The sequence below is a fragment of the Ovis aries genome, chromosome 16 (assembly GCF_016772045.2).
Source record: "Ovis aries strain OAR_USU_Benz2616 breed Rambouillet chromosome 16, ARS-UI_Ramb_v3.0, whole genome shotgun sequence".
NCBI classification, from domain to species: Eukaryota; Metazoa; Chordata; class Mammalia; order Artiodactyla; family Bovidae; genus Ovis; species Ovis aries.
The window spans coordinates 71,536,556-71,548,918 of NC_056069.1; the positions used below are offsets into that span (position 1 = coordinate 71,536,556).

At 56.4% G+C, this 12,363-nt stretch overlaps 1 protein-coding gene across 11 annotated transcripts in view; it reads right to left on the minus strand.

Moving 5' to 3' along the window:
* Window positions 1-2,748: 2,748 nt before the first annotated feature.
* CEP72 (centrosomal protein 72) overlaps window positions 2,749-12,363 on the minus strand; it is a 38,468-nt gene continuing 28,853 nt past the window's right edge. For 7 of the 11 annotated variants that reach the window (XM_042233985.2, XM_042233984.2, XM_027980206.3 and 4 more), the window contains 4 exons: window positions 11,875-12,071; window positions 4,884-5,010; window positions 4,088-4,199; window positions 2,749-3,151 (listed from right to left, as the gene is read on the minus strand). In XM_042233985.2, coding sequence (XP_042089919.1) covers window positions 2,938-3,151; window positions 4,088-4,199; window positions 4,884-5,010; window positions 11,875-12,071 — 650 coding nt within the window. In that variant the 3' untranslated portion in view covers window positions 2,749-2,937. Of the gene's footprint in view, window positions 3,152-3,916; window positions 4,200-4,883; window positions 5,011-11,573; window positions 11,725-11,874; window positions 12,072-12,363 lie in introns of those variants that run through there. The other 4 variants (XR_006056562.2, XM_042233987.2, XM_042233983.2 and 1 more) reach the window with 4 other exon arrangements.

A 12,363-nucleotide genomic window follows, 5' to 3' on the forward strand; every position in this document is an offset into this window, starting at 1 on the left:
TCAGAGTCTAACAAGACTGCTGAGTATAAAGTTAATATACCAAAAGGTCAATCATATTTCCATATAATGAAACAAACACATTTTTAAAATATATCTGTTAGATATGGCATCACAGAATAAGAAAAACCTGGAATAAACAAGAGGTAGAGACGACCTCCACGGAGAAAAGCGCAGAACTGTAATCAGAGGAGGTCTGGTCAGCGGACACAGACCCTAGAGTCTTGGCCTCTAAGACCCAATCTTACCTGTGTCCATTCTTTCCAAGTGACAATGCGGTCTCAGACAGAACCCCAGCTGCACCAGCTGATTCTAAAGTTCATGAAATTCAAAGGGTCACAAGCAGCGCAAACGTCCTGAGAGCGGATGGGAGGCTCTGGCCTGCAGCTGTGGTGCTGCTCAGGGACGGACGGGATAGCGTGGGAAGCAGACACAGAAACCACTCTGATCAAGCGGCCGTGCGAGTGATGACGCTGGGCAACTGGACCTACGTGGAGGGACCCTGGAGCTGGGCCGACACGCATACGTGCGCGCAGTCAGCTCTGGGGAGCATGTCTAAAACTCAGAGCTGTGCACGCTTTTAAAAGACACACGCAGTGTGTTGTGATAACCACAAACAAAAATCATCGTGGAAAAGACTGATTAATTGCCTCCTATTCAATTTTCTCTTCCTCAAAAGATACCATTAAAATGTGAAGACTAGAAAGAGCTATTTGCAAACATATTCCATAAAGTACTAGTATCCAGAATTATAAATAACTCCTACAAATAAGTTAGAGACAGAACCTCCCGTAGGAAAACAGAAGGCTTGAAGAGGCCCTCTGGAAACCCAGGTGCTCGCCTGGGACAGGGCGGAGGCGGGGCGCATGATTGCCTCTGGGAGAGAGGCGGGCGCAGGGGTGTGGCCTCTGGGAGGGAGGCGGGCGCAGGGGTGTGGCCTCTGGGAGGGAGGCGGGCGCAGGATGGCCTCTGGGAGGGAGGCGGGCGCAGGGGTGTGGCCTCCGGGAGGGAGGCGGGCGCAGGGGTGTGGCCTCTGGGAGGGAGGCGGGCGCAGGGGTGTGGCCTCCGGGAGGGAGGCGGGCGCAGGGGTGTGGCCTCTGGGAGGGAGGCGGGCGCAGGGGTGCGGGCTCTGGGAGGGAGGCGGGCGCAGAGGTGTGGCCTCTGGGAGGGAGGCGGGCGCAGGGGTGTGGCCTCCGGGAGGGAGGCGGGCGCAGGGGTGTGGCCTCTGGGAGGGAGGCGGGCGCAGGGGTGCGGGCTCTGGGAGGGAGGCGGGCACAGGGGAGCGGGCTCTGGGAGGGAGGCGGGCGCAGAGGTGTGGCCTCTGGGAGGGAGGCGGGCGCAGGGGTGTGGCCTCCGGGAGGGAGGCGGGCGCAGGGGTGTGGCCTCTGGGAGGGAGGCGGGCGCAGGGGTGCGGGCTCTGGGAGGGAGGCGGGCGCAGGGGAGCGGGCTCTGGGAGGGAGGCGGGCGCAGAGGTGTGGCCTCTGGGAGGGAGGCGGGCGCAGGGGTGTGGCCTCTGGGAGGGGGGCGGGCGCAGGGGTGTGGCCTCTGGGAGGGAGGCGGGCGCAGGGGTGCGGGCTCTGGGAGGGAGGCGGGCGCAGGGGTGTGGCCTCTGGGAGGGAGGCGGGCGCAGGGGTGTGGCCTCTGGGAGGGAGGCGGGCGCAGGGGTGTGGCCTCTGGGAGGGAGGCGGGCGCAGGGGTGCGGGCTCTGGGCCTCTGGGAGCTAGGGAAGCTGCCAGTGGGAGCAGGGCCGGCAAGGGCCCCCAGACCGGCTGGCAGGCGTGTCAGCTGCCTCGGCACCGCCGCTCCCCGGGACCCGAGGTAAGGCTGTTCAGTCTACGACTGATGAGTCACATGAAACGTGAACATATGGGAAATAAAACCTTTACAAGAAAGGCTTCTTTCCTTTATATAAAAGACCAAGTGGAATTTTAGAACTAAGAAATACACAATCTCTGAAATTAGAAATTCACTCTACAAGCCCGCAGCGCATCAGGCAGGTGGCGGAATGGGCAGTGAGCTGCGCCGGACGGGAGAGGCTGAGAACGAAGGAGGAGACGGCCTGAGTGCAGGGAAGTGGGGGCCGGACCCGGAGTTTGAGGGGGCAGCATGGAGTCCCAGGAAGGCAGGCGGGAGGCTGGGCCAGGTGAGAAACGCCAGGAAACAGTGGCTGAAACTTTCCCACATTTGATGAGAAATACAAACTCAGGTTTCCAAGAAGCGCAACAAAATCCAAACCAGAAGCAAGCTAACAGCACGGTGATAATCTCCTACAGGCTGAAAATGGACTCATGCTAAAGTCGCTAAATTAAAAAAAAAATCTGATGATGACCCCCCTCCCCCAACTTCCCCGCGAAGTTACAAATACAAAGCGCGACCTGAAGGTGGGCGACACTCCCCGCGGGGGACCCACACAGCCCCCATCTCCACGTGCAGCTCTGGCCCAAAATCTACCACAGGCCCTTTCAGCAGATCACGTCATTTCACCAAAGACAGCAAGAGTCCCATGAGATACGTTTCCAAACTCAAAATCTAGCTCTGTGCTCTGTTAGGATGTAATTCTCAGAAATGCCTGCGAACAAGAGCTGGCGCTCGAGCAGGCATTCCCCTGCGGACGCCAGCTCTGCAGACAACAGGCTCACAGCCCTGAGGGCTCCTTGCATACAGTCTCGGTCCTAACAGCTCCTGCTCGTCAACCGTGGAGCACAGCTTATTCCATAACAGAGTTCCTTGTGAAGGTCAGTTACAATGAGAGCCGCTTTCCAGAACGTGTTTATTAAATAAGGTTGCCTGGTGCACAGTAAATTATTTTCTTCAATCGTCCTAAAGAGCTGCTTTCTTGCACGTTAGGCAGGAACATGCAACATCTTCTTTTCCTCAAGATAGCTGATGAAAAAGTAGAGATCTGACTGACACGCGAAGGGCGAGGATGAACCTGTCTTTCTAGGGCGTCTCGGGCCCTGAAGACACAGCGGAAAGGGGCTCACAGGGCGCGCGGCGGGGTGGCGGGCGCGCACCCCGGGGGCTGCCGGGGGCCCGCGCCAGGGTCTTCTTGAGCTCCTTGTAGCTCCAGTGCAGCTGCTCCACCTCGGCCTGGTGCTGCGCGCGCGCCTGGCCCAGCTCCTGCAGCAGGCGCTCGTTGGTGCTGACCAGAGAGCTGCGGGGCAGGGGCAGCGCTCAGCCCGGAGCTGCGGCCCCACCTCCCCTACCGCTGCCCCCGCCCCTCCGGTGGGTCTCCTCGGCCCGGGGCTGGTGGGTGCCCCACTGGCCTGTGAGCTCAAGGAGCAGGGAGGGCCCTTAGCACTGACAGCTCTGCTCCATTTCTAAAAAAGGCTCAAAGACGGAGACACTTCTAATTCCTGCTCAAACACAATTCTGATGTGGACACAGTAAACTGGAAGTCCTGATTCTGGGTCACTGGGGCCGTCTTTAACTCTGGAGGGGTCTTGGGAGGAGGGTGGGGCTGGACACTGCCAACCCCGGCCCGGCGCTGACTGAGGGCCTTCGTGGCACCACGAGGGACCGATGGCACAGGGCTGTGTTCTCCACAGAGCTGCCCCCAGGGACACACCCTGTCTGCCAGGACAGCAGAGGGCCAGGTGGATGCCCGTGCTGCCCGCGGCTCCCGGAGGCACTGCAGCCCCGCCTGTCCACTCCGGGCCGTGGCGCCCTGTGGCCGGGACCTGCCTGGCCCTCCCCCCTGGGTCAGGGGCTGGGTGGGCCCGAGACCAGGGCCCTCCACCCCCACAGGGTCATGGCCTAACTCCACTGGCCGCAGGGGAGCTGCGGAGACCTCGGCCAGACAGTGGGCAGGGACAGGGGAGCAGAGGATGGGGGAGAGCGCCACCCGCTGGCCTCCTCCCGGCCAGCATCCCCTCTGCAGACAGACCCCCCCACTCTCCCCACAGGTCTCTTCACAAACCCTGGGCCAGGGAGTGAGGTGGGATCTCCACTTTCCTGGCGAACAGTCGAGAATCACGCCAGGGCCCGCGTGCAGGCCACCAGGCACCACCCCCTGCCCTGGAGGCTGCAGCAGGCGGGGCCTCGCTGCTCGGGGGCGGGGCCTCGCTGCTCGGGGGCGGGGCCGCGGCACCTGTGGCTCTCCTGCAGCATCTGCGTGAGCTCCTGGATCTTGTCGTAATGCTCCAGGTGCTGCTTGAGCTCCACGAGCTCGCCCGAGAGCCGCTTCACGCTCGCCTGGAGTCCTGACGGGACAAGGGTGGCCGTGCTCAGGGAAATCACTCACTCCTGTGCTGGGAGACTAGATGATTCTAGGGTGTCAGTGAGCATGGGGAATGTGGGGCGAGGTCATTGGGGTGGACAGCACGGCCCCCTCGTCCCACCCAGGCCCAGGGCCAGTCCTGCTGGGACGAAGTCCCGGACCCCACCCTCTGGACACCCCTGAGGGGCACGTGTGCCAGAAGCAGAGGAGGGCAGAGAGGGCTGGATCTGCTGGACGGGCTAGCCTTCAGGGAGAGCCCGGAGCCAACATAGTTGGGGTGAAGGTCGGGTGGGGGGTCGTGCTCATACCTGGGATGCGTTTGCCCGGCGGGCCTCTGGGAGGCCAGAACGGAGCAGGTGCTCCAGCTGAAGCCCCCGGGGGACCCTGCGATGCCTCACCAACCCCAGGGCAGGCTGTACCCCAACTCCCAAGTCCCAAGGGCATGCCTATAAAACTGGCAAAACAGAACCCAAGAGACGGGAGAGAGGAAAACAGCATCGACCTGGGTGTAGACGAGGCCATGAGCGAGGGGCACCGGGGAGGGTCCTGCAGCCTCCTGGGGTCAGCGGGCAGGCCCTGCGCATGCCTACCCAGACGCACTCACAGCTCCCACCAGCCTGGGCCCAGTGACACGGGGACGCACACACGGCGAGAGCTGCAAGCTCACCGGAGATCTGCAGGTTCAGCGCAGACGGAGCGTCAGCGGTCCTCACATCTTTCTTCATGCTGAACAAAAGCGACTTCAAGCTACTGCTCTCCTCCAGAGATCTGTCCAGATGCTGCCTCAGGTAATCCTGGACAGAACAACACACGCAAACAGGTCAAACTCTGCCCACTGCACTGGTACAAAGCCGGCACCCAGGTCCGTTTGCCTGGATGCACAGGGTAACGGGGTGCCACCTGCTCATCCGTCTAAGCCTCCAGATCCGTGGTCCTGCTTCCAGGCCGCTCTGCCCAGAGAGACGCCACGGGAGCCGCTGGTGCAGATGCCCAGCGGCTGCCGGTGCTATGTCACTGCCTTCACGCACCCTCTAAAGCAAGGCTGTGTGTGGCCTCTCTGTCTTGATAAAAGTGAGCACCAGACGTTTCTGACACTTGTCTCCAGCAACCTCATGGCTGCCGTCCCTCCTGTTCTACAAATGAGGGGACGGAGCAGAGGGTGCTCTCGCCCTGGAAGGCGCCCCCTTTAAGCGGGCCAGCCCACCGCACACACGACACACCGAAGCCACAACGTGCACCCTCAGGGTGGCCTTCCGCCTGGGCACCCTTGTCGGCAGCTGTCGCGGGGTGGCTCCTGGGCCTGCCTGGAGTAAGTGCAGAGGACCCACACAGAGGATCCACCCCCATGACCTCAATGGAGGGCCCACACTCCCTTGAGCCTTGGAGGTGACCACAGCCCCAAGTTACGGCCTGATGGCAACTTCAGGAGACCCCGAGTCAGCCGCGTTGGGCCCTGACTGGAGGCCACGCGGGGAAGCATGTGTTGTCTGAGGCGTGGCCAGCTGGTAGCTTCCTGGGCTGCAACAGACAAGCTGACACAGAGGCTTGGCACCCGCTGCCACCCCCTAGCCCCCGCTCTTAACCACAGGCAGAAACCAAACGCTTCTGCATGGCCAAGGAAACCAGCAACAAAACGCAAAGCCAGCTGATGAACTGGAAGAAAAATATCTGCAAACCATTTATCTAATAAGAGGTTAACATAAAAGATACATAAAGAACTCACACAACTCAACAGTGAAAAACCATGATTTAAAAATGGGCAGAGGATCTGAACAGACATCTCTCCAAAGCATAGAAGTAGCCAATAGGAACATGAAGATGCTCAGCATCACTGATCACCAGGGAGACGCAGCTCAAAGCCACAGTGAGGTATCCCTACCCTTGTCAGGACGACCGTCATCAGAAAGACGAGTACAGCAAGTGCTGCTGAGGGTGCGGGGGAGGGGAGCCCTCCTCTGCTGCTGGGGGGATGTAAGCTGGTACAGCCACTAAGCAAAATCGTATGGAAATTCCTCAAAAAGTTAAAAACAGGGCTACCAGATAAAGCAATTTCACTTCTGGGTATTCATCTGAAGAGAACAAAAACACCAATTTGAAAATACATGCACACCTCCATCTTCACAGAAGCATTACTCACAATTCCCAAGATATGGAACAACCTAAGTGTCCATTAACAGATGAATAGATAAAGACGTGGTATATAAATACAATGAAGAAAACAAATACCACATGACCTCACTCATACATGAGAACTACAAGGACAACAAAAGAAGTGAAGCTCATGGATGTAGAGGACTTGGTAATTGCCAGAGACAGAGGACAGGGTGGGAGAAGTGGGTCAATTGTTCTGGTTTTCTAGTTTAAATCAACTGAATTTTTAAAAAATGCTACTGCAAAGAAAAGGCAGAGGTTGTTAATTAAATAAAAACAAAAGACCCAAGTGTATGCTGCCTAGAAGGAACCCACCTTAAGTGTAAGCACTGAGACAACACTAACGTTAGGCTACGCGGACATCAGACAAAGCGGAGTGAGACAGCAAGCACGAGTGGGCACCAAGGGGAAAGCGGGAGGGGAAGGGCGGCACACCAGGGCCCAGACGGGAGTGACACGGCAGTGGGGGTCAGGCGACAGCGCCGCACGGGGGGAGAGGCAGAGAGGGGCCTGGAGGGCGCACACGGGACGGGAGCGCCCAGAGGACTCTCGCTGCCGGACACACGGGTCCCCATGGCAGCTCGCCCACACACGTGGGCACAGCCGCGGGCCCGGGCACACGGCGCAGGGTGACCAGACTCACACCGCCAGGCAGCCTAGCTCCAGCGCCCACACACTCACCCTGACGACACCCGAGCCTGACCGCAGCAGCAATTATAGTATGCGAATCGAATCTGCTTCCGTTATAAACTATAAATAAAACTGAAATAACCGAACACTCTGAACAGTCCCCGTACCATTACACTGAACCGTGATCATCGGAGGCAAAAGCTGCTCACACTGAACGCACGTCGGTCTCCCTTCCTCCGGCACGCCTCCGCACAGAGGAAGTGTGTTTCGGTGATGAGAGCTCCAGGGTCAACGTGGTCCGACTAACAGGACTGCCAGCCATGCTCAGAGCCCTGGACTGACCGCTGCAGAACCGCCACTCTGCCTGGGCCCACAGCTCCCCCACCTCCCGCTGAGGGTGGCCGCCGGCCTACCCTCTGCTTCTGTAAACTCAACTCTCAGGTCCCAGGTACGAGATCATGGGGGTTTTCTTTCCACGTCTGACTAACTTTACTTGGACAACGCCCTCAAGGTCCATCCAACATGACCAACTCAACGGACACGAGTTTGAGCAAGCTCCAGGAGATGGGGAAGGACAGGGAAGCCTGGTGTGCTGCAGCCCATGGGGTTTCGAAGATTCAGACATGACTGAGTGGCTGAACAGCCAAAGCTGAATAACTGGAGTAGCAAATGGCAACCCTCTGGTATTCTCAGCTGGAAAATTCCAAGGACAGAGGAGCCTGGCACATTACCATCCACGGGGTTGCAGAGAGTCAGACATGACTGAGCATGTGCATGGGACAAAGCTGAGTAGCGCCCCACTGTATACGCTCATCACCTTGATCTACGTATCCATCACAGGCCTCAGGCTCTCAAATCTAGGCCACTGTGAGTATGCTGCTGCTGCTGCTAAGCCACTTCAGTCGTGTCCGACTCTGTGTGACCCCACAGACGGCCCCACCAGGTTCCCCCATCCCTGGGTTTCTCCAGGCAAGAGCACTGGAATGGGGTGCCATTGCCTTCTCCAATGAATGGAAGTGAAAAGTGAAAGTGAAGTCACTCAGCCGTGTCTCATGACCTCAGCGACCCCATAGACGGCCCCACCAGGTTCCCCCATCCCTGGGATTCTCCAGGCAAGAGCACTGGAGCGGGGTGCCATTGCCTTCTCTGGAATATGCTGCATAAGATCCTGATTTCACCTCCTTTGATTAAACACACAGGAGCGGGATTGATAGAGCATATGGTAGTTGAATCCTGAATATTCACTGAAGGACTGATGCTGAAGCTGAAACTCCAATCCTTTGGCCACCTGCTGCAAAGAGCTGACTCACTGGAAAAGACCCTGATGCTGGGAAGGATTGGGGGCAGGAGGAGAAGGGGACGACAGAGCCTGAGATGGCTGGATGGCATCACCGACTCGATGGACCGGAGTTTGAGCAAGCTCCGGGAGACGGTGAGTGACAGGAGCCTGGTGTGCTGCGGTCCATGGGGTCGCAGCGCAGGGCACGACTGAGCGCCTGAACAGCATCACAGCTCCAGGGCTGACTTTCTGAGGAATCCCTGTACCGTTTTCCGGTGTCTGCACCGAGTTACATTCCCACCCACGGAGCACAAGGGCTCCCTCGTCTCCACACCCTCCACGTGCTGTCTCTTTTGGCGAAAGCTGTTCTGCAGGTGTGCGGTGGTGTCTCGCTCTGGTTCTGACTTGCACTTCCCTGGCGATTAGTGATGCTGAGCATCCTTTCCACATGTCTGTTTGGCCACACCATGTGGCTTGTGGGATTGTAGTTCCCGGCTGGGGACTGAACCCACACCCCTCAGCGGAAGTAGTCCTAGCTGCTGGACTGCCAGGGAGCTCCCTTCCAGGAGTTTTATAGTTTCAAGTCTTATACTTAACTCTTTAGTCCGTTCTGGGTTGGATTTTGTGTGTGCTGCTAAGACAAGGGTGCAGGTTCACCTTCTGCGTGTGGACACCAAGTTTTCCCAACACCATTTACCGCAGAGATCCCTCTTTCACCACGGCGTGTCCCTGCTGGTTCTGCCGAAGACCAGTGGCGTCTACGTGAGGGCTTCCTTCGCCCTCAATTCTGTTCCAGCAATCTGTCCCTGCTTTCATGCCAGCACCATGCTATGTGACTACCACAGCTTTGTAACATAATTTCAAACTAGCAAGTGTGATGCCTGAAAAGTGATCTTTCTCAAGCTTGCTTTGGTGATTTGGGGTCTTTGTAGAACTAGAAAAGGAAGAACACAAGTGATAAGAAACACACAGACTTTAGAACTGTCTGCCCTGCTTCTGTGGAAAGCGCCATGGAATTTTTACAGGGATTGCACTGCACCTGTGACAGTCTTTTGCTTAAGGTCTTTGGCCTTCCTGGTTAAGCTTGCCCGTAACTGCTTCATTCTTTCTGACACTATGAATGGGATTGCTTTGGAGTGGTCACTGGTGTCAAGAAACAAGAATGATCTCTGTTATGCTCTGTACCCTGCAACTCCACTGAATTTATTCTAATTTTCTCTTGTGGTGTCTTTAATGTTTACATCATTTACAAGCAGAGGTGACTTTACTTCTTCCTTTCCAATCTGGATGCCTTATATTTCCTTTTCTTGTCCACTTGCTCTTGCTAGTATACCTGACCCCTGAACACGGCGGATGGAGAGGGTAGGGGTGCCAACTCTCCTTGCAGCTGAAAATCCACAAATAATTTATAGTCAATTTATAGTCAACTTCCCAAATCTGCAGTTCTGTATCCAAAGATGCAACCAACTTCCAACTGCACAGCATTACTGTATCTACTGGGCTTTGCAGGCAGTGTGGTGGCGAAGAGTCTGCCTGCCGAGGCAGGAGGCACAAGTACTACCCCTGGGCCGGGAAGGCCCCGGAGGAAGCGGCCACCCTCTCCAGTATTCCTGCCTGGACAGGGCAGCCTGGCAGGCTATAGTCCATGGGGTCACAAAGAGTCGGGACACAGCTGAGTGACTGAGCACAGCACATATACTAGTTACTAATAAAAAATGTGCATATAAATGAATCCATGTAGTTCAAACCCACATTGCTCAAGTGCCAACTGTCCTTCCAGTAGAAGAGACGATATGAGTGGACATCCTTGTCTCACACTGGATTTTAGAGGAAAAACTTTCAGTTTTCTCCACTGACCATGAGGCTGGCTAAGGGCTTCTCATAAACAGCCTTTACCATGCTGAGGCATTTTCTTTTACACCTATTTTGTTGAGCTTTTTTTTAAAATCACGAATGGATGTTGACCTTGGTCAGATGCTGCCCCTGCGTGAACTGGGCTGACAGTATTTCTCTCTCCCCATGTGCTGACGTCTGTGTGTGCACAGCCCCCTCAGGGTGTCTCTCTCCCCCTGTGCTGACGTCTGTGTGTGCACAGCTCCCTCAGGGTGTCTCTCTCCCCATGCGCTGACGTCTGTGTGTGCACAGCCCCCTCAGGGTGTGTACAGCCTTCTCACTGTGCTGCCACACTGGGGATGCCAGCCTTCTGCTGAGTCTCGGACCCATTAACACGGTGTGTCTGCGTATGGTAAGCCAGCCGTGCTCCCCAGGGGGCAACCCCGCAGGCTGTGGACAGTGTTGGGTGCAGCCCGGGGTGCCAGCCTTCTGCTGAGTCTCGGATAGCAGTCTGTACTTTCTCTTCTTGTGAAGTCTTTGCTTTGGTGTCCAGGTAATGCTGGCTTCATGAAACAGTGTGAAACGAGGCTCCCTGCTTCTATTTTCTGGAAAAGTTTGAGAAGGATAAGTATTCATTTTTCTTTGAGTATCTGGTAGAATTCAGCCATGAAGCCATCTGGTCCTTCTTAAGAAGTTGGTTACTGTTCCATCTTATCTGTCATTGACCTATTAGGCTTTATTTCTTCTTGACACAGCCTTAGTAGGTTGTATGTTTCATGGAATTTATCCATTTCTTCTAGGTTCTCCAAAATGCTTGTAAATAATCATTCCTTGACCTCATTTCTGAGGCATTCACTGTAATGTATCTACTTTCAATTCTGATTTTGAGTCTTCTGTCTTAGTCTACCTAAGAGTTTTTTGTGTCTTTTCAAAATCCAACTCAGCTTTGCTAATTTTCCCTGTTGTTTTCTACTCTCTCCTTATTTCTACTCTGATCTTTATTGCTTCCTTCCGTTTCCTTTGGGTTTAGCTTCCTCTAGCTCCTCAAGTTGTGAAGTTAGGTTGTTTATTTGCTATTTTGAGACCTTTTCTCCTCTTCAGCGCAGGCATTCATGAATGATGGTCTCATGGTGAAGTCACAGGGCTCGAGGGGGGCCTGTCCCAGCGCAGGCATCCACGAATGATGGTCTCATGGTGAAGTCACAGGGCTCGAGGGGGGCCTGTCCGGCCGGAGCTGAGCTCCACTGCCAGGTCCATACCACGCTGGCTCTGGCTGCCCAATGGTGCCACCTGGTGGTGGAGCTGTTGCAGGTCCCACAGGACCCCCCGGTGTCATGCTGGCTGGGGCGGGCAGGACAGCAGCAGGGACCCGGGTCACCCAGGTCCCTGGAACCTCCTCCCCAGTGGTCTCAGAGCCTGGGCCAGGGGACACCGAGAGCAGAGGCCCCCCAAGCCCAGCCTCACCTCCCGCCTCTCTCAGAGCAGAACAAGGCTGCTGGGGCCGGCAGAGTTGGGCCGGCAGCAACGCAGACATCTGCAGCCACTGTCATGAGGGTCCTGCAGCGAGCGCCAGGCCGCTCTCCTCCAGGGCAGCTGGCGTCCTGGACGGGGAAGCCTGGTGGAAGAGGGGGTTCATGCTCTGCAAAGGCAGGAGGGGCCCCAGGGTTGTGCCTGACAGGTGTCAGGGGAAGCAGAGTTGAGAAGCTACGCTCATTCTGTGATGTCAAGACTGTTCTTGCCCCTACTGAGAATAAATGGAACAAACCATCTCCTTCCGAGTGTCGCTGAGTTCCAGCACCACCTCAGTCATCTGCATGCCGTACTGTTGCTGCAGCTCAGCAAGGCGACTGTGCAAAGACTTATTTTCCAGAGTCAGGGAGCTAATTTCTTCATTCAGAGTTGTCGAAGTGTCCTGAGTGGTTGTAAACTCTTGAACAGATGACAAAATGTGTCTTGCCTGAGCTAGAAGAGAGAATGTCGAGAGAGTAAGTGTAGACAGAACATGCTCAACGCATTTTGAAAAATACAGGCTGCACACCTCGAAACACTGACAGGCATGAAGACGAGAAAAGGGACATGCATGCCGCTGAAATGCCCTCGTCAGGCCTGTTCACCCCCAGGTGTGGGCGGGGACGACCCGCAGACAGCAACGGCTCTAGGGACCTAGAGGAAGGAGGAGCCAGCGTTGCTGGCTGCCGGTGCCTTCCAGGGGGCTGGGCACCAGCAGGCGGGCAGCAGCAGCCACCGGCCACTG